This window comes from Alosa sapidissima, chromosome 21 (genome assembly GCF_018492685.1).
Source record: "Alosa sapidissima isolate fAloSap1 chromosome 21, fAloSap1.pri, whole genome shotgun sequence".
Lineage (NCBI taxonomy): Eukaryota > Metazoa > Chordata > Actinopteri > Clupeiformes > Clupeidae > Alosa > Alosa sapidissima.
In genome coordinates, this window is record NC_055977.1 from 22,906,150 (window position 1) to 22,933,649 (window position 27,500).

At 45.9% G+C, this 27,500-nt stretch overlaps 1 protein-coding gene across 1 annotated transcript in view; it reads left to right on the forward strand.

Annotated features, from left to right (window-relative positions):
• Positions 1-27,500, forward strand: part of csmd3b (CUB and Sushi multiple domains 3b) — a 387,713-nt gene that overhangs the window by 235,003 nt on the left and 125,210 nt on the right. Inside the window, 11 exon segments of the mRNA XM_042077517.1 lie at positions 514-708; positions 1,475-1,613; positions 2,090-2,277; positions 2,619-2,807; positions 4,515-4,631; positions 5,863-6,078; positions 6,890-7,078; positions 20,750-20,919; positions 21,554-21,710; positions 23,424-23,615; positions 27,344-27,470. Coding sequence (XP_041933451.1) covers positions 514-708; positions 1,475-1,613; positions 2,090-2,277; positions 2,619-2,807; positions 4,515-4,631; positions 5,863-6,078; positions 6,890-7,078; positions 20,750-20,919; positions 21,554-21,710; positions 23,424-23,615; positions 27,344-27,470 — 1,879 coding nt within the window.

Below are 27,500 nucleotides of genomic sequence, written 5' to 3' on the forward strand. Positions count from 1 at the left end.
TCCTCCTGCTCCTCGGGAGCTGGGTGGGATGTCCCCTCCTGCTGGGTTTAATTGCAGGCCTGATCTCACACTCCTAATTTGGCTGCTCAAGCATTTCAGCAGCCTCTGACTGTGTTCAGTTGTCGGGTACAATTGTGAGATCTCCAGTCAGAACTAAAACTAAACAAAATCATTCTGACTCTTTAGTCACAGTCATACAGTTAGTGTGACACTTCTGTCCCACAGTCCAAGGTGCATATTGTGCACTCATAACCTGAGATTTCAGTTAGGTCCACCCAGGGTCAAAGTGACCTGGTTACGATTTGTAAAAATAGAGGGATCGTTTTGTAATTATCTTTGCTTGGGTGTTTACACAGTACAGTAACATCACTCTTCCACAATATGAAAGGGCACTTAGTCTGAGGTGCATATTGTGCATCCTTTAACCTGAGATGTCAGTAAGGTCATTGTCAGGTCCACCCAGGGTTGAAGGGACTCTCATTTCCGTGGACCTTCTCACCCCCAACTGCACAGCTTTCGGCCACAACGAGTGCCCAGACCCCGGCGTCCCGCTGAACGCCCGGCGCTTCGGCGACAACTTCCAGCTGGGCAGCTCCATCTCGGTGATCTGCGAGGAGGGCTTCATCAAGACGCAGGGCGCTGAGACCATCACCTGCGAGCTGGCCAACAGCAAGGTGATGTGGAGCGGCCCCATCCCCAAATGTGAAGGTAATAATGGAGCACTTACTTTATGTCTTCCATCCCTCCCTCCCTCCTTCCCTCCCTCCCTCTATCTCTCCCTCTCTCCCTCTCTCTTTCTCTCTGTCTGCCTCGCTTTCTCTTCCTCTCAGGACAGGTATATAGCTAGTGCAGAGGATTTGGGATTAAAATGTGAATGCAATTATCCCCGGTCTCTCTGGCGGAGGAGACGGAGACTAAGCAGAATGGACATCCACCTGCGGGCCCCACTCCCCCTCATCAGGGCAGGGGGTTTGGTGTGTGTGTGTGTGTGTGTGTGTGTGTGTGTGTGTTCGGGGGGGTGCAGAGGGACATTAGACCAGGGGATAGAGTGTGTGTGTGTTGGGGGGAGGTGGAGGGCGCTCCGTCAGTCGCCCCACATTAGTCTCACCGCCAGTCTTCCTCTGCCCCCCCCCCCCCCCCCCCCCCACCACCACCGCGGGCTGGTAGCGCTCTGATGCTGCCTGCCCTCTCCCCAAGATACAACACGTCTGCTGAGGAGCAGCGATGACAGGGGTGGGAGAGTGAATTCTAATCCAGCAACCAAAAGAAGCACCAACGATGAAAAAATATATATTGGGACACAGAAGATGAAGGAAAGGGAAAAAGAGAAGGAAATCTAATAATAGCTCTTTAACTCTCTCTCTCTGTCTGTCTGTCTATCTCTCTCTCTCTCTGTCTGTCTGTCTGTCTCTCTCTCTCTCTTTCTCTCTCTCTCTCTCTCTCTCTGTCTCTCTCCTATCTCCTGTTCTAACAGCTCCGTGTGGTGGCCACTTCTCGGCTCCCAGCGGGGTGATCCTGTCTCCGGGGTGGCCTGGATATTACAAGGACTCACTGAGCTGTGAGTGGGTGATCGAAGCCGAGGTGGGCCGCTCCATCAAGATCACCTTTGACAAGTAAGCAGACACGCCCTCTGTGTGTGTCAGTGTGTGTGTGTGTGTGTGTGTGTGTGTGTTAGTATGTGTGTGTGTGTGTGTGTACACTTCACCACCCCTCTCCCACTCAGCATACCCTCAGTACATAGAAAGTGTGTGTGTCTGTGTGTGTGTGTGTGTGTGTGTGTGTGTGTGTGTGTGTGTGTGTGTGTGTGTGTGTGTGTGTGTGACAGCCTTCAAAGGGTTTTACGTCCATTAGTGGAAGAGCAGACTGTGGTTAACGGGATTTTCACCAGGCCTTGATGATGAAATGAATGGCTCCACTCACGTCTACCGCCTACAGCCACATTCAAAGCTCTCTCGTTTTTTTTCATTTTTTTATCTTCCTCTCTCTCTCTCTCTCTCTCTCTCTCTTCCTCTCGCTCCCTCTCCTCTCTTCTCTTCCGCCCCTTTCCCTCCAACCTCCTTTTCATTTCACGCTTTTTACGTGGCCTCAGATTTCAGACGGAGATCAATTACGATTTCCTGGAGCTGCACGACGGCCCCAATCTACTGTCTCCGCTGATTGGCTCCTTCAACGGCAGCCAGGTCCCCCAGTTCCTGTTCAGCAGCGCCAATCACCTGTACATGCTCTTCACCACGGACAACAGCCGCTCCGACAGCGGCTTCAAGATCCTCTACGAGGGTAAGTACAGCCAAGGGGAGACAGGAAGGGGGGGGGGGGGGGGGGGGGGGGGCATTACTGCGTAACATGAGAGGATAAAGCACACATAATCTCCGCTGATGCCCAGCGGGTGCGCGGTGCAAGTGTAACGCAGTATGTAATTTATGTGAGCAATAGCGGGCTGTTTAAGCCTTTCATTTTCCTCGTGGCCGAGGACACGGGTAAATAACAGCGGCTGATGAGCTAACACGCCGAAGTTCATGCTGAGAAAGTGTGCTGGAGTCATTATCTGCCTTGAGTGCATCATGTTTAGTGACTGTGGTTTGTTTTGTCTTTGTTTTGTTTTGTTCTTTTCTACTCAGGCGTTACTGTGGACACCTATTCCTGCTTGGACCCCGGCATCCCCGTGAATGGCCTGCGCTACGGGCAGGACTTCTCCATCGGCTCCACAGTGTCGTTCGGCTGTGACCCGGGCTACCGGCTGAGCCACGAGGAGCCGCTGGTCTGTGAGAAGAACCACTGGTGGAGCCACCCGCTCCCCACCTGCGATGGTACGTCCCATCTTCATGGAGATGCACCGTCTCCACTGCCACAGACAGGTGTACTCCACGGCCCTGTTTGATGCTAACAAGTTCACAAAGAGGTCTTTTGGCCCATTGAGAATGTGGACACTTGCAGTCTATGGAGGCAGATTTGGTAGGAAAGACTCAAAACACATACTCAGAGAACACAACATGGAAGACTAAACAATCAGCACATTCATGTGTGTACTGTACATGTTCAGCAGAGACAGACCTGGACTAGTTGTGCCTTTGTTGTTTATTTAGCTGTGGTTTTGTCTTTGAGTTGGTCACAGGTGAAGAAAGTGATTGGCTCAAAGGAACAATACAGTAGCTATCTTTTTGATCTCACAAACTGTCAAGTTCATTCTTTTCTTTCATTTCACATGTGCCCCCATATTCCGCTCCCTCTCTTGTCCTGTATCCTCTTTTTTTTTTTATCATTTCCCCCCTTGTGAACTTAGCTAAACTGAGACAATGGCATTCAGTGTGCGGCCATTAGCCTGTCCCCATGAGAGGTAAGGGGAAGGCAATTTGCTGTGATGGCTGCCTCAGCTGATAGGAACTGATCTGCCTGTGAGATTACACATCTAGGGGCCACCTTTTTTACCTGGCTGGTCTGTCATCCTGTGACAGCGCCCATCCTGCACCGCCATCCCCACCCCCCACCCCCCACCGCAACACCGTGCATCGCAACGCAACGCAACCCACTCCTCCCCTCCAAATGCTGAGCACATAAAGCATGCTTTGGAGGTTTGGATGGCAAGCGCTTGGAACTGTGAGACAGCTTTTTCCCCATAGGAGGGATGCTTGAAACCTAGCTAGAAGAAGAAAGAGAGAGAGAGAGAGGAGTGATGCTTGAAACGTAGCTAGGGGAGAGCAGAGTGGGAGAGGAAAAAAAAATAGATAGACCTTTTGAAAATGGCAGTGGGTGTGAAGACAGGGCAGTCAGATTGCTTCAGTGTTCGGTGATCAAAGAAAAGAGCAATTTCAGAAGTAAAGTGCCCTCAAAAAAGGAGAGGGGCAAAACGGTAAACAATCTCTAAAGTTCTCTTTGTTTGTTTGTTTGTTTATTTGGTTTGCCTTACCTGGCCTTTAATGTTTGGAGAGAACAAACTGGTACAAAGTTTGAGAAGGTGAGACAGAGTGAGGGGAAATTAAAAAAAAAAGATATTAGAAAAGTAAGCTCTAAGATCTTTTTTTGGTGCAGGTTCCTGATATTATTGTGTGATAAAGATCTTTTATGGTGCTTACTGCTCAGTGATGAGAAGTAATTCATTATTAATGTGCTGATTCAGGCTGAGCAGTAGAGCTGCCTGGGAGATTTTTGAATTCTTTTTTTTTTTTGCTCTATCTCAACGTGCAAGTCTGATTCATTATTCACTGGGTTAGGTACATTCCCAGGGATTAGATAAGCCTGAAACATCACAGACGTGAGCAAGGCCTTCCACCATTCTCAGAAGTTCTTCTGAGAGAGCGCTAGTGTTTGCATTAGGGATGCAACTTTTTGATTATTATGGTCTATGAAATGTCCTCAAATAGTTTGTTTTGTCCACAAACCAAAAATACTGCCATGGCGGAGTAAGTAAATCAGGAAATATTCAAGTTTAAGAAGAGAATTTAGAGGATTTTTTTCATAAAACTCACTAAGTTCTCTCTCTCTCTCTCTCTCTCTCTCTCTGTTTTCCTGCCCTGCAGCTCTGTGCGGGGGTGATGTGCGTGGCCCCGGTGGCACTATCCTGTCCCCTGGGTACCCCGAGATGTACCCCAGCTCCCTGAACTGCACCTGGACGGTGGAGGTCAGCCATGGCAAAGGTGAGCTACACTGACCGCACCGCACCACCGTCCCATCTGTTCCCTTTTTCTTTTTCTGTGCCGCAGATAAAGAGATACAACAGCACGCAGTACCGTTATGTACTGGCTGTATGAACTTTCTTCAACCTCATCCCGACTTCGAGGGCATGATTCAGCCAGGAGCTCCCCTGATCCCCGGAAAAAAAAACAACCCTTATTACCATGCACAAATCCTGCAGCCTGGCAAACAAAGAATGGCCAAGTTCGGAAGTGAGCGAGAAAGGGAGGGGAAACACGAGGAGTCTTTTTTTTGTTGTCTCTCTAACTCAACATGATGGGTGGCAGAAGGCTTGTTTATTAAAAGATGTATCGCTTGCAAGGAAAGTAAACACGCTTGTGAAGTGAAGCGCTAGCCCCAGCGTGAACCCTAAATCCAGCTCCTGAGGTCCTGGCACTGCTATCTGCTCCTCTGTTAATCCCCACGGCCATCAAGCAGCAATTACTCACCACATTTCTCCTGTAATTGCAACGTGTAAAACACTCCCAAAGCCTAGCTTATTATCAGGCCGTGGCGGCTCAATATCGCCCCCAGCACTGTACACATCGAGTATCTTCTTAGCCTAAAGCCAGTCGAGATTATCTCATTAGGACAGAGAGGTAACGACACGTTTTTTTTTTTTTTTGGCATTTGTTAGTACTGGCGAGCGAACACAGAGTGATTGCTGGAAAGAGTGCCGACTCACGTCGTTTTGTCGGCTGTCCGGTTTCGAGCTGTCCACGGAAACAATGCTGTGAATGCGGATTCGGCTGTGTGTGTGTGTGTGTCACCGCCCGTGTCTGTAAAATATCATTATACAAGCTTTGGGGTCTTGGAATAATGAAAGTTCCTCCAGAATTTTTAATTTCCCATGGCTGCTAAGATATTCAATATGGAAGATCATTATGTTTCCCTGAATAATCACCCCAGAATTGAAATACATTTCTCTCTATCTCACTCCATAAAAAATGAAAGGAAAACTACTGACCTAACCTTTTTTTGTGCAAGCAGATTAAACCACATTGAGACTCTTATTTCTGCCCCACTTTGGATTTCTTTTTCCCCTTTACTTCCCTATGTGTCCGATTAAGCTCTCATTTGAGTTTAATTAGATAACTTCATCACGGTCTGACGGGTGGCTTGACCCGTATCACTGAGTCATCCCGCCTCACGCAGAACCCTCATAAAGAACCCTCTTCGCCTCGTTCCCAACAGGCGTCCAGTTCACCTTTGTCACGTTCCACCTGGAGGACCACCACGACTACCTGCTGATCACGGAGAATGGCAGCTTCGTCCAGCCGCTGGCCCGTCTCACTGGTTCCGAGTTGCCCTCGCCCATCAACGCTGGTCTCTACGGCAACTTCAAGGCCCAGCTGCGCTTCATCTCTGACTTCTCCATTTCCTACGCTGGTTTCAACATCACCTTCTCAGGTAGGCCGACTGCAATGTTGTGTGTGTGTGTGTGTGTGTGTGTGTGTGTGTGTTTCCTACGCCGGTTTCAACATCACCTTCTCAGGTAGGCCGACTGCAGCGTTGTGTGTGTGTGCGAGTGTGTGTGTTAGTGTATGTTAGAGTCTGTATGTAATCATTCAAGAAGCTGTGAGTCATCATCAGATAATACCTGTCATGATATACTGGCTTTTTGCCCATGCTTGATAGTAATTGAGAGCATGGGTCTCAATGATTGATTAAAATAACTACAAAAAATTATTATGGTAATGTATAAGTGGTTAATGATGAAACGAGGCAGAACACAAACAAGCACTTTAATAGTGTGGTTAATGAAGTAGATTAAATATGAACTCTTTTTGCTGTTTAATAACAGCAACAAGCTACTTACTCACTTTCAAACCACCTTTTTAGATGTAATTATTAGTATTCTTCCACAAAGGGCAGGTTTGGCAGCTCGTGTCTACTGCGACCACTGTAGAAGGGCAGAATTTAGCCATCTGCTGACTGTCCTCTCCATGACTGTATTGCTGAATGAATTACTGTTGGAATATCCAACTGCTTATCGGATGTGACATATGATTCATGCTTAAAATAGCCACGATTCAGAATAGTTATGTGTGTAAAATCATAATCATGAATAACCCAAGGACAAAGCCAATAATTACGTGTGCACCTGATTATTTGGAATAAAAATGTACAACCATGCAGAACCTTTGTGCATGGGATTGACTAGCCCCGTATCAGATCCGCCATTGTGATCTTTGAACTCTGACCTTTAAACCTACCTCAGAGTACAACCTGGAACCGTGTGAGGACCCAGGAGTGCCGCCCTACGGCCGCCGCAACGGCTACAGCTTCGGCATCGGCGACACGCTCACCTTCTCGTGCAACATGGGCTACCGTCTGGAGGGGGCGCCGGAGATCATCTGCCTGGGAGGGGGCCGGCGCATGTGGAGCGCACCTCTGCCAAGGTGTGTGGGTACGTTGTCAGCTGCTTTCATTCATTCGCTACTCCCCCCCCCCCCCCCACCTCGGTTATTATTCCCTTTATTCCCTCCCTTTCTCTTCCCACTTTTCCTTTCCCCCCTCTCTTCCCTGAGAGCGCAGAGCTGCCCCACGCGGACCGTTGAGGTTAACTTTCGCCTGGCACTTTTTTTTTTTACTTCTGATAGGCGCCATCTCGGGCAGTCGAGTCTGGAACTGCTCTCCTTGACGCAGCGGGAGTGCATCAGGTCTTACCTGTCCGCGCTAAGCTATCACGGGCAGACAGCGCACACCTAATCGCAGACGCTACTCCGGCTTATTCGGGCGAGGGAGCAAACACGGTTATGCTTTAGATTCCACACAACAGGACTAAGAGTTTATGTCAGGCTAAACGGGACAGGGATGTTATGCAGGTCTCTGTGTGTATAGTGTATATCTGTGTTTGTGCACCCCTGTGTGTGTATGAGAAAGAGGGTGTGTGTGTGTGTGTGTGTGTGTGTGTGTATGTGTGCATGAATGTGAGTCTGTGTCCAACTTGTCTTGATTAATCAGAGTAAGCTCCACACTCACGCCCCTGTCGGCCCTGGCCTGCTTGTATCCTCACCAGAGGTGACGACTAACAGCGTAGCTGGCCTGTGTTCTCATCAATCCCGACTACTTCCTGTCTTGTACCTACCCCGCCACTTTCCTCACACCACTCCACATTTCACACATGAGCACAAACTTCATCTGCGATTCACACTCTCGCGTCGGCCTGCATCCTCGTCGGCCTGCTCAGTTAACCCTGAGTGGATGGAGGAATGGAAGAGCCAAGCCATACGGCATTTATCAACCCTCTCTCTCTCTCTCTTACACACACACACACACATATACATACACACACACACACACACACACACACTCACACACACAAATAGATCAGACTTGAGACAGTATCTCCTGGAAGTCACCCATGCGTATCCAGAAACTGGGCATGGACAGAGTGGCAATTACAATAATGGAGGATTTTTCCCCCCATCCTCACCTTCTAAATTCTCTGCCATTACGGCACTTTGCTTCAGGGCAAAGTAGGTCGCCAGTCATTTTTCACATTAATTGAATAAAAAATAATAAGAAATGTGGGTGTTCATCATGGTTGTTTGTTTGTTTAGTTGAAATGGAAAAAAGTTTCTGTTTTGTTTTTTTCTGTCTGTCTGTTGTTGTTTTTTAAATGTTTTTTTCAATTCCAATTGTTGGCTTCTAATCCCTGTCTACTGATATAGTGAAAGACAGAGCATGAGGTCATATTTCCTGTTGACATGGGGGAGAGCTGGCTTAGGGAGGTGTATTCTGGCCAGGCAGGGCACTGGGCACACTCACACTTGGCATGACATGGCTGTCTGCCGGGACGGCTGAGGGAATTTGTAGATGCGGATGAGAAAACTCAGTTGCCATTTGGACGGACTTAGACAACAACAAGGGGGGGCAGTATGCTAGTGTATAAATCACACCGGTCCTGACAACAGCATAGGGCCTCAACTTTCTCCTCTCATCCATCTTCCTTATTGATTTTTGTATCCCTCCGTCTTGAACCCCTCTGTGGAGCGCAAAAGAATAAATAACAACAAAATAAACGTCCGTTTTGAAAATAAGGACAAATGTGGTTGGTGACCAATATCAAAAACTGTGGGAGAAATGGAAGTGTATGAAAGAGAGAGAGGGAGAGGGAGAATATTGGAAAGGATAGGTGAGGGAGAGGAGATTAATATGAAAAGGTGAAGAGATATGGACAAACTGAGGGAGAGAGATGTCTGACTAATACCCTCCAGTGACCCACGCTTAAAGTGCCACCTGTCCAGCAGCCAAAAGCTCCTGTGTTAAAGCCTCGCATGGGAGACAGCCATCTGCACCCCGTGTAGGAACTATCAGGAAGGAAGTCAGTCCTCCTCTCCACCCTCTCCTCATGTTCTTCCTCCTCCTCACATATGTAAAGAAAAAGAGAGAGATCCATGATTCTCTCTCTCTCTCCCTCTCTCTCTCTCTCTCTCTCCCTCTCTCTCTCTCTCCCACCTCCCTCGTTTTTTAAGGAAATACATCAAACATCGATGCAGAGTCCCGGCAAGAGAAGTAGCCCCTTTCTTCGCCGATCGCTTTAATCTATGCCTCGAGATTAATCTTTCAGACAGTAAAATGTGGCTGGGCTTCCAATCTTCCTCTTATAGGACCATTAATCACAGCCTACTGACGTTTATGAGGGAAGCCAAGCCCATTCAATGGTGAGCAATAAGAGTTACATTATGTGAAAGCATATTATGCATTTTCTTTCTATTTTTTTCTCTCTCTTTTTTGTTTGTAAAAGAATGAACAGAAGGGTGTTTACCAATTCTCATTTAATGGCAAAATTAATGGGTGTTTCCCCTGCTCGCATACCAACATGGAATGCAAAAATGGAAGAAACACTTATTTTGCCGCAGGGCCATAACGGTGGGCATGGATTTACATCATAACTAATGGCAGACAGTCCTCAAGCGAATCAATATGTTCTCTCTCATATCGACGGACACGTGTTTTGAAAAGAATTGATGAAACATTTTGTTAGATGCGGGAGAAGCGTGAAGACAGATGGGTTGTTTTTCCAGGAAACCATAGATTAAATTAGGGAGCGCCACCATTTGGTGGCCAGCCTCGCTGCCGTAAGTAATGGCACCTCGTGTGTCGCCGATCCCTCAGAACCTCCCAGTCAGGTCCAGCGAACGCCTTGTGTCACCCGCATAATGACAATACCCCCCCAGCGACACCCCCCCCCCACCCCCCACCCCTCCTAAAATAGAATAATGATGAGTTGAGCATAGCTCTAGTGTCATTCACTGGCACTATGAGGGTATCTCCCACAGCCAGGCTCCTATTGTGTCAAGGCCTCTTTTTATCTTGGGTTAACACAGAGCAGCACTCCGCCGTATCGTTAGCAGAGACAGATACATACTCAGAGCAGCATAGATGGATAGTCCGCGGTGATCCTTCATAGGCATGATCTTAAGTGATTGCCTGATGAGGGATTGGACAGAGATGACTTGTAATCCACACCATATGCGCATAGTCTGTTATTTCTGAGTCCATTCTTTTATCATACCTTCCATTTCTCACTCTTATTTATTCTCAGGGTCTCGACTCTCTGTCTTTTACACAAGTTGCATCATCCGCAGTGAGGGGATGTCAGTTCAGTACCTTTCAAAATGATGTGAGACATGTCCGATTTCTTTTTCCTGGCTGTTACCAATCCATCCTACTGAAAGACGCCATTTTGAGAATCATTGCTCTAAGTTATTGGCACCTCAGTCACCGCCGCTGTGTCATGACTTTGTTATGACAATCTTCTTGTCGAGTGAGAAAAAAAACCCATCATCCATTATTAATGCGCAGTGATCAATCTTGTACTTTTCACTTTTTAAAGAAGTCAGAAACGTAATTGCGCCCATAAAAATGACACCAAATGATTGGGCCCCCGCAGTTCTCGGCTCAAGAGGTCTCGACCCACGTTTCGGTTTTTATAACCTCATATAAATAACCCATGGTGCAAGAGAGATCTGCATGGACTATAATTATCACCTTGCATATTAAATCAGTTAGTTCTCAGCTTCTATCTGCCCAGGATTTTATTGTTAAACATAAAAGTGTCGGTTGAAGTGTGTAAGCAAAGGTAACTACTAAACACCTGTCTGTTGTAGTTAAAGCATATTGTCAGGCACATCACCTTGAATTCTGAAAATCCCAATCACCTCAGCAAATGCTTCAAAAAGCAGAATTTACAATCCCTGGGTGGACGGGCAAAGTTGTGTGTGTCTGCCGAAAAAACCCTGGTATGTTTTTCCCTTTAAAAACCCAAGAGCACAGCTCGGAAAATACTGCTGAGTCATCCACAAGCACAGGCTCTAAGAGGATTCCCGTCCTCTCCATCTAGTAATGGCATCACTTCATCATTATCATCACACACACACGCACACACACACACACACACACACAGAGAGAGAGAGAGAGAGAGACAGACACACACAGACACACACACACACTCTCGCACACACAGAAAGAGAGAGAGAGAGAGAGAGAGAGAGAGAGAGAGAGAGAGAGAAAGAAACACACAGACACACACACACCTCCCATCACCAATTCCTCCACTCCCCCCGCCTCATGTCTTGAGAGCTGAATTAATTACTCCCTTGGCAATGGTATGAAACGGTGAGCTATCTATATTGCTGGCATAAAGAATACTGCAGGTGTATCTATGTGTCTGTGACAGAGAGAGGGAGGAAGATGAAGAGTGTGTACTCACGTGTGCTTCCCTGCCAAAGATATCACACTGCTACGTATCTCTCCTGCACATAGAAACAAGCAGGTGCGTACACACTACATGTGTTTTTGTGTGTGCGTTTGCACATGTGTGTGCTGCAGAGAGAGACTGAAGAGTGGAGTAAAAGGAGGGGAGTCTCACACTCGTTTATCTCCAGGGAGCCAGTAGCTCAGCTCTCCCCACATATCTCACATCCACTTCCATCTATTTGCCACACCCCCTCCGGAACCCTGTTATTGTTTTGGTGAGTGGAGGCTGTTTGTGACACTGCTGTTCCTCCTCCTCCTCCTCCTCCTCAATATCTGTTTTTGATTCTGGAATGAGAAGAGGAGAAAGATGGACAATTGTATGCTGACCAGTGTGCCCCTCACACTCCATGGTGGTCTCTCTTTCTTTCTCTCTCTCTCCCTCCCTCTCTCTCTCTCTCTCTCTCTCTCTCTCTCTCTCTCTCTGGAGATGTCCAGAGAGATTTCTCGTGTCATACAGGGAGAGGTAAAAAGGCAGAGGGAATGTGACAGGCCATTTGATATTGAGAGGTGTTTGAGGTCGATAGCCATCATGATCATCACTCCAATCAGAGGTGAAGTACAGAGATTAAGAGTCCTCCCTCTGGACTTTGTGTGTGTGTGTGCAAATGTCTGTGTGTGTGGGTGTGTGCGCGCATGTGTCCATATAGGTGTGTGTGTGTGTGTGTGTTTGAACAAAATAGAGAGGGACTGTGTGTGTATGGATTTGTGTGACATAGAAAGAGAGGGAGGAGAGAAAATGGCACAACATAATTCACCAATACACTTTCCATGCACATTAGACACACACATTATACTAACACACACACACACACACATACAGTAACACACACATATACACACACACACACACACACAAAGCCACCCCACTGTTTCTGATAGCAAAGCATGTTCAAAAATCCCTGCACTCCACTAATCATTGTAATTGGGTTACGATGCATCAAGGCTTTTACCCATTGGCTTTATTGTAAATGTCAATATCACTCTGTTTAATATTCTGTCAGCTCTGCAACAGTCAGGCTTTAACCTCATGGACACACTTATGACACACTAAGCACAGTTTACATAGACATATAGAGACACATTATGTAGTACACACACATACACACACATATGACATTTAGTCGCTTGCAAAATCTAGTCATGCGTTACCCTTAGACACACACACACACACACACACACACACACACTCATCACAGAATTTACAGCACATATGTGCACTCAACACACTCATTTCGTCACTTACATGATCACTCATGTGTACATGTATTCAAGCATACATCATATATATGCATATTAGATACATTACTGATGCAAATGTGCAAATGACACACACACACACACACACACACACACACACACATAGCCACACTAGCACACACATACTCACATATGTAAACTCACCCAATTAACAGCCGTCTCCCTTTGGAGAGAGTTGAGCGACACTGGAACTGTTTTCAGCAGCATTAATCAGTTTGCTTTTAATTTGGGAGCAAAGGGATAACAAAGGATTTCCATTGATTAGGATCAGTCTGAAAAAAGAAGTCCTTTGCCTAAAACCGAGATTTAATGCACAACACGTCTTCATGTGAAGGTCGAGTGGAGGTGGAATCATGAGAGGAGAGGAAGGATGATGAAGACTGGAGGCCAGAGAGAGAAAGAGAGAGATGAGATGAAAAAGACAATGAGAGAGAGATGAGATGAGAGACAATGAGAGAGAAAGAGATGAGATGAGAAAGACAATGAGAGATAGAGAGATGAGATGAGAAAGACAATGAAAGAGAAAGAGATGAGAAAGACAATGAGAGAGAGACCGAGATGAGATGAAAGACAATGAGAGAGAGATGAGATGAGAGACAATGAGAGAGAGAAAGAGATGAGATAAGAAAAGACAATGAGAGAGAGATGATAATAGAAAGACAATGAGAGAGAGATGCTTAATTAAAAAAGTGACAATAATGGAGGAAATATTTTTGTAGGAAATGATAGATAGATAGATAGATAGATAGATAAATAGATAGATAGAAAGATAGATGGATGGATAGATGGATGGATAGATGGGTAGGTAGGAAGGTAGATGGATGGATGGATAGATGGATGGCTATGAGAGAGGGTGGTAGAGAGAAAGAGGCTGAGTATTTTGCAGATTGCAATTTGCCATTAGTTGGCGGTCCATTCCTGTCAGGCCTATCTCATGTTGACATCCCTGCATGGCATCTGCCATCTACTCCTCTGGTGAAGAGAAAGAGAAAAACACACCAAAGGCAAGAAACCGAGGAAGGAAAGAGGCCCAAACAAAGGGAGAGAGTGTTGGAGCCTGCTTAATGAGATGACTTGCAAGCGGCGTAGGGGAGGTGTTCAACAACAGTCTCGGCACTGTCCGTCACAACCAATCAAAACGCTGCTTAATCACGCTCTAATTATTTAGCCGGCGTTCCGGAGCCTTCTCTCTGCCCGTGGCTGAACGTCGCCCGGCTGGGAAGCACAGCCACTTCTCCGACGCGTGAACATGGCTGACGGAAGGTCTGAGCGCTGGCCTATAGCTATATGTACTTGACTGGATTACGAAGATAAACTGTCGCCTTTTCTCGTCCATTTTCCCTCTGTCCATACCCAGTAGTGTTTCTTGTAAATAAGATGGTACATCCAGACTGAAGAGTTTTTCTTTTTTGTCTCTTTTCATTGGGAGGTAAATCTATGAACACCCCCCCCCCCCCCCCCCCACACACACCAGCCCTGTAAAACTGCTCATGAAAAGAGCAATCCCTGTTCTGAGCTAAACAGTTTGTGCCCAATTTGCAGTGTTTGTTTGGGGTGCGTTCGCTGATAAACAACTCTCTTTTGCACCTGCACTCAAACCCACAGTCACACACACTCTTTCATACATGCAGACATGCATACACAAACATGCTCCTCGCTGCACTGTAGAGAGAGAGAGAGAGAGGAGAGACCAGGAGCTATGTGTTTGGAATTTAAATAGCACCTCAGGATTTAGTTGCTGAGATTATCTGTCTGTGTAATTTTAGCTTCTGACCCAGAAGCGCTGCATTGCAGATTCATCAGATTTTGTTTCCTCTCCGCTTTGTTTTGCGTGGATCAGAAGGTCATATTCCATCATAAAGCAATTTCAGCAACGTTTCGACTGTGCCGCTGAAGCACTTAAAATTGATTTTTTTTCCCCAACCCTTTCTCTTTTCTCTCCTGTACACCCACCTTCCTAATGTGACTCCTTCTTTTTGTTTGTTTGTTTGTGTGCGTGTGTGCGTGTGTGCGTTTTGTGTGTGTGTGTGCGTGTGTGCGTTTTGTGTGTGTGTGTGCGTTTTGTATGTGTGTGAGCGTTCCTGTTTACAAGAACTGCTGTTTCCCGTGAATAATTTTGGGTGAAGGCGAGAGCAGTGGTGTTGGAGGTGCGTGTCGAGCTTCATCTGTTTCAGTTAGTTTGTTAGACCTGTGTCAGAAATGGCCGCCAGCTTGGCCATCCCGGCTTGTTTTTTTTTTTTTTAATGCATGTGGGCCTTTCAGTCGGCTTCGAGCTCACTGGAGATAATGAAAGGATGGTCGTGCTGGAAATTACATACTTTAATTACATCTCTTGGCAATGTCAGACACGGTCCAGATTTAGCTTTGTGCATGTTTCACCAACATGGTATGTCTAATTAAAATGTGTGTGTGTGTGTGTGTGTGTGTGTGTGTGTGTACTTGAGAGAGAAGGAACAGGATAGAAAAAAGAGAGACTATGATGTAATTACTATCTAAAATACACTCATATCAAGAGTAAGTGTGTGTCCTTTTGACCAACCTTGCGTGAACATTGAACACAGAACATTGCTTGAGAAATCACCAGGAGTTGATCATCCTGCAGTGAATTGAAATGCGAAATGTTGCACAAAGACCCAGGGATTTTGTGTCAGAGGCCCTATGTGATCACAAAATGGTGAGCAGCGCTATTTGTCAATTGGGTTTGACGAATGCCTGCACACTTAGTGCAAAGTTGCTTGTATTGCAGCTTGTACTAATCATCCCTCTGAAGTCAGCGCAGCACGTCTTTGATGTGCCTCCCAGCACTGATCAGAGATCAGTGAGAGTGGCTGTCGGTGAGTGAGCCTTTGTCAAAAAGACTGGAGTGTGCCGAGTTTGGGCTTTCGCGTGGTTTGTGTCATTAATCCTCTCATTATGGTGTAGGTCAATATGACCTGATCTGTCTTTTCAGCTGGCTCAAGCACTATTTATCTTCCTTTCATCCACACAGATTGTCAGCATCAGCTTTCAGGCATAAACCTAATTTGAGGTCACAGATCTTTATTCAGAAGGCAGGGAGGGGATTTGAATTTTGGTACAGACTCTGGAACAGAGAGCCAGAAAACTCTTTGAGAGGGTTTTGTAGGTATGTGTGCTGTCAGAAGATTCTCTCTCTCCATCACTCTCTCTCACTCTCTCTCTCTTTCTCTCTCTTTCTCTTTCACTTTCTTCATTTCACTTTTCTTTCTCCCTCTATTACTAATAGATCATTATTAATAATAATTGGCCAAACGGAGCTTGCATTGTTGTTTATACCCTCTTGCCAGTTTCTATATCTGACACATTCCCCTTGTTCAGTAGTGCACCAACCACTGCCATAGGTGCTTCTGGGTAATGTAGTATACAGTAATTCATCATCCGGCTCACCTGCCCCATGCTGTAGTACCAGCCCTCTAAGCATATGGGCCACAGGTGAGTTCACGGGGGAGGTGAGTGTGCAGCCTGTCTTGCGAGGAGCTGGAACAGTGTGACTTTGGTCCCTCTGGTGGTTTAACAACCTTGTCAGAAGGTTCTTAATTGCGCTAGCGTAGCAGGTGAGATAGCATTGCTTGGGAGACCAAGACTTGAGCACAGACTATATAGCCAGGTCCCTGCATAGGCCTACCAAGCATTACAATATACACCCTGAAATAAGATCTGTAAAACATTACCACAGGCTCTCAACTGTAAGTATGCTGGGCACTGCACTAAAGCCCAGCCCCACATAGCTGAGCATGAGATCCAGAGAGAACTATGGGTAATGTGCTGGACTCATTCACACAAATAACTTGGCTGCCGCAATGCTCCAGGTTTTGAATAGATGTTTTGTTCTCCCACAACCTTCATTTACACATAAAACATTTAATGCCAGTCCGTGATAAAGCAAAGAATGGCTCATAAGGGGAGTGGATGTACTCTAACCTGCTAACCAGGTGCAGTAAGGGTAGGACAAGAAGGACAAGCTCATGGCTATTAGACAAGAGGACTTGGGAAATGTGAAGCCTACAGCAGTGACCAAATGTGAAGGCCGAAGACTGATTAAAGTATTCTCGACAAAACAATCAAACAAAAAGTACCGAACAGAAATATCTCTCTCTTTCTCTCTCAGTTCAATTAAATTCAATTCAATTCAATGTTGCTTTATTAGCATGACTGTAGGTACAATGTTGCCAAAGCACAAAACAAAACGGCATAATTATTTCTCTCGCTCTCGCTCTCTCTCTTTCTCCTTTCTCTTTCTTTCTCACTCTCTCTCTTATTCTTTCTTTCTCTCTCTCTGTCTGTAAGTCTCTCTCTCTCCACTCAGGCATGGCAGGGCTCCGTAATGGTATGCATAGACTGTACATAATGTAAACTGATGAGGCCCTGCTGCTGACATTGCCAGTGTTCTAATCTCTGGGCATTGTTGGAGACTCCCACTGGGCACTAGTTGTAAATAAGCAACTCAACACCACCTCCCTGTGATGAAGTAAACATTGTCATAAAAGCCCACACAAAGATGTATTCAGACCATGAAATAAAGAGAAAGTGAATGTGTTCACTTCGGATGCAAAGCCCCCCTGCTAGTTGTGCAAAAGTATTCAAAACAGTGTAGGCTAGGTAAGTAAAGGCTATCTGCTAGTTGTTTTTGCTTTGAACGATTTGGTTTTCATTTTTCATCGGAATAAAATGCATAAAAATAATCTATTCCTCAGTCAGAAATAACAGAATTGGGATCATTGTTCTTCTCAACTTGTATCTACATTGGTCATTCTTTATTTAGACAACTTAGAACAAAAGTTTTTTAGAAACCTCAAACTGTAACAGTAAGATGTCTCCTCCAGATTTCTCTATGGTGTCCAGTAAATAGTGCTTTTGTTGTTGTCCTTGTATCAGAAAAAATAACACCTTCAGCATAGTCTTGTTTAAAAATATAATTTTTTTAAAGTGGTGAATTGTGTCTCTCTATTAGTCTCTCACACATGAAGATCTATGGCATTGATTCGCCTTCACTGGAGAAATGCCCTGAATTGTATTATGATTTACAATGAGGGTGGTGAGAGCCAGCTCTTACACAGATGGTAATCAAAGGAGTTTGGTTAGTGGAGACTTGTCCTTTAGCAATGCCGTTGTGTTGTTAGCCTCTTTAGCACATATCCAGGATTCATTGTCTGTATCTGGTTAGCAGAAGCGTCTTCGCGGCTGTGTCAAGTCCGGTAGCGAACTACCTGCTTAGTCCTTTTTGACATATTTTCACAGGCCTACAGATCAATTTGTGATCACATCACAATCACAATCTGTTAAAGTTGTGTAACATGCTAAAAGTGTGCTTTTAGTGGCCTGGCTTAACTCCTTAAGCCACCCCACCAGGGTTGTGCACAATTCAAATTGCAATTCTGCTTCCTGTTTGCTACCTCAATTGAAATGCAAGTCAAATTCAAGAATTGCATTGGAATTTAAGAGCCAGTTTCAATTCAATTCTGGAATTTTGCACAAGCCTGCACCCCACCTCAGATGTCCATTGGATAATGAAAAGCCAGTCATGGTAGTACACAAAATAATATATCTTCTTGTATAAAATATACAGCATAAGTAGCCTACACACAATATTACATTAATACATAAGTATTAATTTTGTGATCACCATATGTGCTTTATTTATATAAAAAAACAATGTGTTTGTTGGAGTGCAATAGTTTCTGTGCAGCAAAGCCCTACAAAATAGGGGGAAAACCTCCTCAAGAGTTGTGTTTTTCTCCTGTGGTAATTACCAAAACAAGATGCACATTTTGCTGCTTTAAATGAGGCCTCTGAACGAGGCCATCTCTTTGCAATGCATATATTTACTTGTGTCTGCTCTCCTGAATCATTACCATTTATGTTGAAACTGTTAACAATTATTTGCCCTGTGGTTGTTTACTCACACTAGAGTTCCGTTTGCTCAATGGATGCAAATCCACATTTATCCAATGGTTTAGGGTGATCCATGCGTGGCCAGGGAATGGAATTGTGTGTATATTTATTGTAATTCAGAGACCTCTTGGTGGCGGGGTGTGTGTGCTTTAGCACGGGGTGACTGCTGAAAGCCACCTCATACATCATCACGATGGGACCTGGGAATGCCCTGGTAGACACAGGCCTAATGTTTCTGAAGTTGGGATTGCACACAACCTATCGGTCATGCTGCAGGGACTCTCCAAAAGTTTTTATCGAGTTGTATGGACACACACCCCTACACACAGGCATACATAGACACACTCTTTCTCTGTCTTTTCCACACACTCACACTCACTGGCATAAATAGACATATACTTTCTCTCTCTCATTCTCTCATTCTCTCTCTCTCTCTCTCTCTCTCTCATTCTCTCTCTCACTCACTCACTCACTCACTCACACACACACACACACACACACACACACACACACACACACACACTTTACACCCTTTTAACAAATATATTCACTTATGTGGAAACCATTTTGCTGTCTTCCCTTTTCGATTCTCAGTGTGTCAGATCCAATAACACTGCTGCACCTTCTTCACGGCTCCTTTTTTGTTTTAGCAGCCACTGTGGAGCCGTTTTTTTCTGTCGAATAGTTTCAGATGGTTTAAAGATACTCTCTTCAGCCCTCCCCTCCAACACCTAACAACCACCACCACCACCACCACACTCTCTCTAGCCCCCCAACATCCCAACCCTGCGTCTTTTATTCCAGGCTGTCTGTCAAGCAGGCACGTGGAGCAAATCTGCCCACCGCCCCCCACCCCCAGTCAGAGACCATGTCTCAGGGAAAGAAGAGCAGTCATAGGCGGCAGGCAGAAATTGCTTCCGACGTGGTGAGTGGGAGCGTCCTATCCAAAGGGGCGCCCCTGCGCCATCAAAGTAACTGTGTACTCGCTGAAGGTCCTGAGCTTCCTCTTCACTCCTCTACTCTCCCACTCCCCTCTCCTCTTCTCTCCTCCTCTCCTCTTCTCTCCTCTTCTCTCCTCTTCTCTCCTCTATTCTTCCACTCCCCTCTCCTCTTTTCTCTCCTCCTCTCCTCCCTGTTGACCGCCTCGCCTCTCACATATTTAAATCGCACTACTCAAGGAACTGAGCCTGAACTGGACTCGGGTCAGCAGCTTTGTTCCTAGAAGGAACGGATGGAGAGAATAAGAGGGCAGATGCAGAGGGAGGAGTGGAAGACTTTTTTAACCTTTATATCTCCTCCTCTCTCTCTCCCTCTCTTTCTCTTCCTCTCTCTCTCTCACTCTGTCTCTTCTTTCCTCTTTCCCCCCTTCTGTGCAAATTCTCATTGCATCCGATCCTTGCTCTCAGAGGTAGAGTGTATAGGCAATTTACTAAATGGAGGCAGTATCCAACATGATTTATTCAAAAAATGACACTGGTAATATCGTCATAACACCGCACACCGTGGAAAAGGGGCAAGGCGAGGCGATATCAAATAAATCAGGCCGGCTGTTGCAGTTTACGCATGGCGGCGCCCTGTGCACAATGCATGATGGGTATTAATACATCTGTTTTTACTGTCTGCTGTTCCATTAGCTCTGCGTTTGATGGTTATTGTTTAGTGTCGGACCTTCCAATCTTTCGCTGTCGGGGGAATTTTTTCCAAAGTGATGTCGGGGAGCAGTGCACTTCGCACCAGTCTGTTCCTCTCCATTTCGTTTATTTCGGGCGAGGACGCCCCACAGATTTTTCATGTCTCCACTAATCAAGCGCGAGAGACCTGAGCCCGACGTCCTCGCACATGGCGTCGGAGATGTTTTACTGCCGGGGATCGTCTGCGTGGCAGCCCTCGGCGCTCTCATAACGGCTCCCGAAGTAGCTCTCCCCCCTGATGAAATGTGATGGTTGCTGTAATAAAATTCTCTCCCTTGAAAATGATTACCGGTGACTGCCTCGGTCACCAATTGCCTGTTATCGCATGTTTTTTTCCAATGTTCCCTTGTTGTTGTTGTTTCTCTTTGCGTGTGTCCGTGTGTGGGGGCGGGAATGTGTGTTTCTGTTTGTGTCTGTGTGTGTGCGTGTGTGTGTGGTGTCTTTATAATGTCTAGCTGAGTGCGGTTCATCTGTCATCAACAACGAGGGCATCCTGCTATCCCCGAACTACCCCATGAACTACGACAACAACCACGAGTGCATCTACAGTATCCAGGTTCAAGCAGGCAAAGGCATCAACATATCAGCCAGGACTTTCCATTTGGCCCAGGGGGACATCCTCAAGGTAACCTGTCAATGGGTTTCACATACATTACACAAAGTGCACGTCTGTCTTGATTCATGATGCACTGCCAGATTTGACTTGGCATAAAGGGCAAGTACTGCTACAGTGAAATATTTTCCCATTCTTAAACATGGGTTACCACTGTAATTTGTTTTTTTTTTTTTTTGTTGTTGTTGTTTTCTGTTGTCGTTTGTTTATTTGATAAACAATATGTCATCTCAAAAACTATTTGTGTCCAGACATGATTGACTCATATGAGTCGTCAAGAGAGCATGCTTCTCCTATTATACAGTATCCTATCAAGGCACCTAGAGAGTTGGCAAGGATTATTATTACATATGTATCAGCTCATTCATAGGTCTATTTCGGTTGGATAGTATATTAAACATGGCAGAGAATAATGCCACGTAATAGGCCTCTAATGCGGTAATCACTGCTATAGTTAAGCTTAAATTACTGTACGAGAGACAGTAGCTTGGCAGAGCTGTGGCTACTGTTGAGTTTTATGAGTATGGCCCTTTGTCTCAATGCCCTAGTCAGAGGATGAATTAGGTAATCCATATAGCATGGTCCTGCATTCACACTAAGTAGGCCTGGTTTCATGTCAATGGTAATGTGCTTGTGTGTCCTGCAGATCTACGATGGGAAGGACAGCACGGCTCATGTGCTTGGGGCGTTCACAGGCTCGGCCATGCTGGGCCTCACGCTCATCAGCACCTCCAACCACCTCTGGCTGGAGTTCTTCTCTGACGCAGAGGCCACTGGCGAGGGCTTTAAGCTGGTCTACTCCAGTGAGTCCCCACATCAATGCTCTCTCTCTCTCTCTCTCTCTCTCTCTCTCTCTCTCTCTCTCTCTCTCTCTCTCTCTCTCTCTCTCTCTCTCTCTCTTTCAGAATGCATCAGCACAAGCACCAGAGAAGCAGTTATCACCAAATCTATGAAAAATCGTGAAAAGGACTGTTCTGGAGCAAATTGGGCTTGTCAAATACCTCTTTTTTGTATTTTTTGCTTTGCGCTGTGTGAAGGCATTTAGGGGGGGGGGGGGTGGTGTTGGAGAAAAGTTCAGGAAACAAGAGTGCACTCGGAGGTAATAAAGCTTAGCCAGATCAGAAGGATTAGCCATCGGTAAAGAAGATAGAGAGAGCGAACGAGGAATCCGTCGGGTCTATCTGAGATCCGGCCGAGGTTTTACTTCCCAAACAGAAACCACAGGAAACGAAGACGACTATAGAGAAGAGAAGAGGAAAAAAAACGGGGGGGAAAAAAGCAAACACGTTAACCTGCTCGTGGGATATCTCATTTGAAATCTACTTAAAGCCCTGTCTGTCCGAGACTTCATTTCACCTGCTGGATTAGCTATTTGATTGCATAAGAAAGGTCAGGGAAAAGCGGGGGAAGGTGAGGCCACCACGGCTCCCCTAGACGCTGTAATTTAGCTACTAGATGAGTGTGTGTGTATGTGTGTGTGTGTGTGTGTGTGTGTGTGTGTGTATGTGTGATGGGGTCGGTGTGAGAGGTGTGAAAGTAGATTAGAGCAGGTTTTTATGTAGTCCTCATTTTTGCCTCTCTTCTGCAAGCAGGGCCTATTTGTAGACAAATGCCAAGAGACAATGACCTGTAATCAAGCTGCAATCAACCATGGGTGACAGAATGCAATTCTCAAGAGGCCCATGCAAGCTCTTGATATCAGATCAGTGGCCGTCATCCTTTTCAGAATGGGGGGGGGGGCTGGATGTGCTGTAAACAAGGCACTGTAGTAATGCATATATGCTTTCCTCACAATGTTGTATCCTTGACGATGCATAGTGTCGTCTGTTTAAACATTAAATGGAAAACCTTGATGTCAGTGACTTCTTTGAACATGGATCGTCATCTTTTAAATGCTGAGCTTAAACGAACCCTTTGAATTCAATTTGCTGGTTCGCTGTAAGTGTATTTTCCCTCCTGCTCTTTTCCCCCTCCCTTCTTCCAGTTTTACTATGAAGCTGAAAGACTATGATGAGCCATAATAACAGGGAGTGTCTCTCGGTTAGTCAGCCTGTGCCACCGCGCTGAATACAACTCCAAATTAGCCAAACACTTAATCTTAATTGTCCTGCCTGCTTAGCAAGGGTCCATCCCTGCCTGGCAGCACAGTAGGATGTTAAGTCAAATTGTCGGTGATAATGATGGCCCTAATGGCAAACTTTCCCTGCTCTAATGACAACCCACTGAAAGCTGAGGGGAGTGGGGTGGGGGTGGGTGTGTGTGTGTGTGTGGGGGGGGGGGGGGGGGGTAACAGGAGATGACAGATTCCAAATGGTCATTGAGCTAATGGAATGGCGCTGAACGGGGGTTTGGGGGAAGGGGGGCTGGGGTGGAAAGAATTAATTATCATTTTCAATCATAAGCTTGGATTTATGTATTGTTCAAGCTCAGAAGGCCATATGTAAATGTCTTTTTTTGTGAATTTTATCCCCCTCTTCACACACCAACCCCATCCAACCCCACCTTCCCACTTGCAGGTTTTGAGCTCTCACACTGTGAGGACCCTGGCGTGCCCCAGTTTGGCTACAAGGTCAATGACCAGGGCCACTTCTCCGGAAGCACCATCACCTACAAGTGCAACCCCGGCTACACCCTGCATGGCAGCAGCGTGCTCAAGTGCATGACGGGCGAGCGACGCACCTGGGACAACCCTCTGCCCTCCTGCATAGGTGAGTGGGCAGTGTGGCCAAGCATCGATCCCACACACTGTGCAATGAATGACCTTGCAGATTTTCTTTTGCCACAAAATGGCATTAACGCTGACACTGACAACATTGTGTTACACTCTTACAGTAGATCTGTCATAGATATTAATATCTGGTTTGACACCGGTCATATTCAGACTTACACGGTTAGTTGATTCCTACTGAATCCCTTGTTTATGCTGTAGCTATCTCTGTTTGTCTTTTTCTTTCTTTCTTTTTTGAAGTTTGTGAATTTGTTGTTGTAAATGCTATATGCTTGTGCAAACCTTCTGTGATTGCCATCCATTACACATGATTTTTGTGTGATATCTCTCTCTCTAAATAAAATGTGAATATATGTACATTTTAAAAGCAAGTTAGCCATCAAGGCCAGGTCCTTTAGTTTGACTGCAGTCTAAACCCCTCCTTTCATTGAGTGGTAACCAAGGTTACAGTGGCTGGTCCCTCCCATTTGTCTTAATTAGCAAATCTGCAGTTCTGGCCCTGCCCTTGCTGCGTACTTAGTAACTCTGCGGTGTTCCGCCGGCCATTGATATGCTGCAAGAGAAAACCCGCAGTGCAGTTTGACAAGATCCTAATCCCAAGGTTTTAATTCAGCATTACGCCGCATTAATAAAAACTTTGTCAGAAAATTTGCAACGCTTTGCAAATTGTCGGCACGTGCCATAGTTTCGCCTTCCTCCTCATCCTCCCCATGCAAATGTTTTTGTCTCGTCTCCCGCGTCTCTAAACAATCTTAATATTAAGCATTCTGGACCCCGAGTCATCCTGAGAGGTACACACTGCAAATCCATACTCTTAAGTGCCCTGTGCTGGAAATAACACACCGATAAGAGAGCCTGGAGGGAAAGAGGAATGAAAAAAGAGAGAAAATGATCATTGACTCGCTTCGAGAGAGGCTCACACGCTTGTTGCAAAAGACAGCCCATTATTGCACTTACCACCCCTTGTTTTATTGTGAGAACCTGATTAGACTGAATTGGCCCAGTAATGGCTCCATACGGGTGCTCCACCTGACCTCACAGCAGATGCCGCCACAGTTTGGATCATATTTAACAAGCTCTGATCAACCACCGATTTGGCCCCCACACCCCATAACCCTTCCCTTCCACATCGACAGTTATCCTCTGTATGGCATCCACAGAGGATAGGAGTTCTAAACACTTTTCTTCTTTAGGCTGGTTGTAAATGTTTTATGCGTCTCGGAACCCTCACAATTCTTCATAGATCTGAAAGTGCTGTTCAAATGTCCCACCATAAAGAACCACCACACCAATTTCTCAGTGTGTTGACAATTTAGAAACAGGCTTTGTGTATGATGAAGTTTTGACAGTAGTTAGATGATAGGTAGATGATAGTTATATTTGGCTACTGCAGTTGTGGTGGAGCTGTGGTAATGTCACTGGCTGACTATCGGTCGACTAGGGTTCCATTCCCACCGTAAGTCCGCGTCGCGTAACGTGTCTGCTAAATATCAGTCAACATTAACTTTCACTTTATCAGGTTGCTTGGCTACTGGGAGTTTTTCTGTATCCATAATGGCTAACTAAATGGTGCGAGCATATTTTATTTAGACCTTGGATATGATTGATTTAAGTGGGGAATTAATTATTTTGAAATCATTATGTCCAGGTAGACATTGCTCCCACTTGATGGGACAATTTAAAAAGTCCTTCATCATTGAAAAGTTAGCCACTTATCTTGAAGTTTTCATGGTAATACTGTTTTAGGACTTCCTAAGCTGACATTAATAATTAATGCTTAATAATCCAAGAGATTTTACCTCTTCATACTTAAAAAATATGTGGGTCATTTGAAGTGACCTTTGAGAGTGTGCACATTCTCGAGAAGAAAATGAAGCCTTTCACTCCCCCACTGATATTTTTTATTACAGATAAAATATTTAACCATTTTTTATTTGAGTCCACAGAAGGAAGACATTTCTTTACCCCCCCCCCCCCACACACACACACACACACACACACACACACACTCAAAAAAGTAATATTATACTACGAGAAAGGGGAAAAATCACTAGGGATAGCTTTACGAGATCAGCACATTTTGCCACGGTAATGGCTTTTCTGTTGTATGTGCACAACGTGTCATCATCAACAGTGCATATAGTTTAAAGGTGATCTCACAATCACACACACAGATAATCACCTCACTCCCTTAATAGCACACTCAGTCATATCTGCCATGACAGTTAGGGCGAGGAGCATGTGTTTAAGGGAGAGAAAAAAAGTCTGTCTGGACCGAGGTCTTCATCCACTCACTCCTGGTGTTTGTGTTGATTGGAGTTGCATAAGCGACCCATAATGGTTGATTTAGTGCCGCTGGGTGGCTATTGACGGGTGATGGAGCTGTTGCCCAGATGAAGAATGCATGGTGCAGGATGTTAGTTTAGAGAAGTAGGAGGGCAGAGAGAGAAAGATGAGCGAGGGAGGGAGGGAGGGGGGGGGGGGGGAGGAGGAGGAGGGGGGGGGGGAGAGAGAGAGAGAGAGAGAGAGAGAGCAGGAGGTAGAGGGGGGGGGTAGAGTTCCCCGCAGTATCTAAAACCTCCTCTAATGTTCATATTAATCAAGTGGTGAATCTGAACCCTGTTATTCAGGCTTCATTGAACTGTGCATCTATTGTTTGTCATGTAGATGGCTTATGCAAATGAGGCCCTTACGAAAAAGGGAAGAAGGTAGAAGTGCTAATAAATGGGTGGCAGACTCCTGAAGCAGACCCGGCATATGTATCAGAGAGAGAGGGAGAGGGAGAAAGAGAGAGAGGGGGAGAGGGAGAGGGAGGGAGGGAGAGAGAGAGAGAGAGGGAGAGGGAGGGAGGGAGGGGGAGTTTGCCCATTGAAAGTTGGTTAATAAAGCGCTGGCCAAGGGGCAGACTAATAAAGGCGAGGTCTGCGTCAGCCTTCAGCTGAGCCCAACAGCAGTCAGGAAGCACACAGACATGCACATCAGGCCTCATTGGCTCCTGTGATTGATATGGTGGCCAGGAAAGAGAAGGAGGGAGAGAGAGAGAGAGAGAGAGAAAGAGAGAGACTGAATGGACTGAGGAATACAAAGAGAAAAGGCAAAAGATTGAGGGAGAGAGAGAGTAGGGAGAGAAGGATGAATAGAGTGAGATAAATGGATAGAAGTACAGAACAGGAAACGGAAAGAGAAGGGAGTGAGAGAGATAGAAATACAGAGAGATGGACTCCGACATAACACGTAACAATGCCATTGAGAGATGAGTGGCTGCACAGCATAGCAAGCAAGATATGAGGAGAAAAAAAACGAGGGGAGACGGCGCACAGACTGCGGCGTGAACCTATCACCAGGCTGGCATCACTAGGCCAGGTGTTCAGGCAGCAGCTTATCGTCTCGCTGATAGTCTGTGAACACCCTCGCGCGGCTCTATCGATTTGCCTCGATCACTCGCCGCGTCTCGCCTGTTTTCTCGGGCGCTGTCTGTGACGGCTGTTGCATTTGTTTGCCAGGGAATCCTCTAATTGCTTTCACTCTCACGCCGCAGAGCTGTTTTAAAAGGCGTCTGTGCGAGGAGAGAGAGAGAGATGGTGTGTTTGCTTTTGTGTTTACACATGTGCTCTGTTTGGCTTTATCTGAGACTTATTTTCACCTCGGTCGCTTTAATTCTCTCTCTCCATTTCTACTCTTTTGTCTGCTGTCTCGTTTGCTCTGTAGCGGAATGTGGGGGTCGATTCAAAGGAGAGTCCACTGGCCGCATCCTGTCGCCCGGATACCCGTTTCCCTACGACAACAACCTCCGCTGCACCTGGATCATTGAGGTCGACACGGGCAACATCGTCAGGTTGTTGATCATAAGCACTTTGTGTCTTAA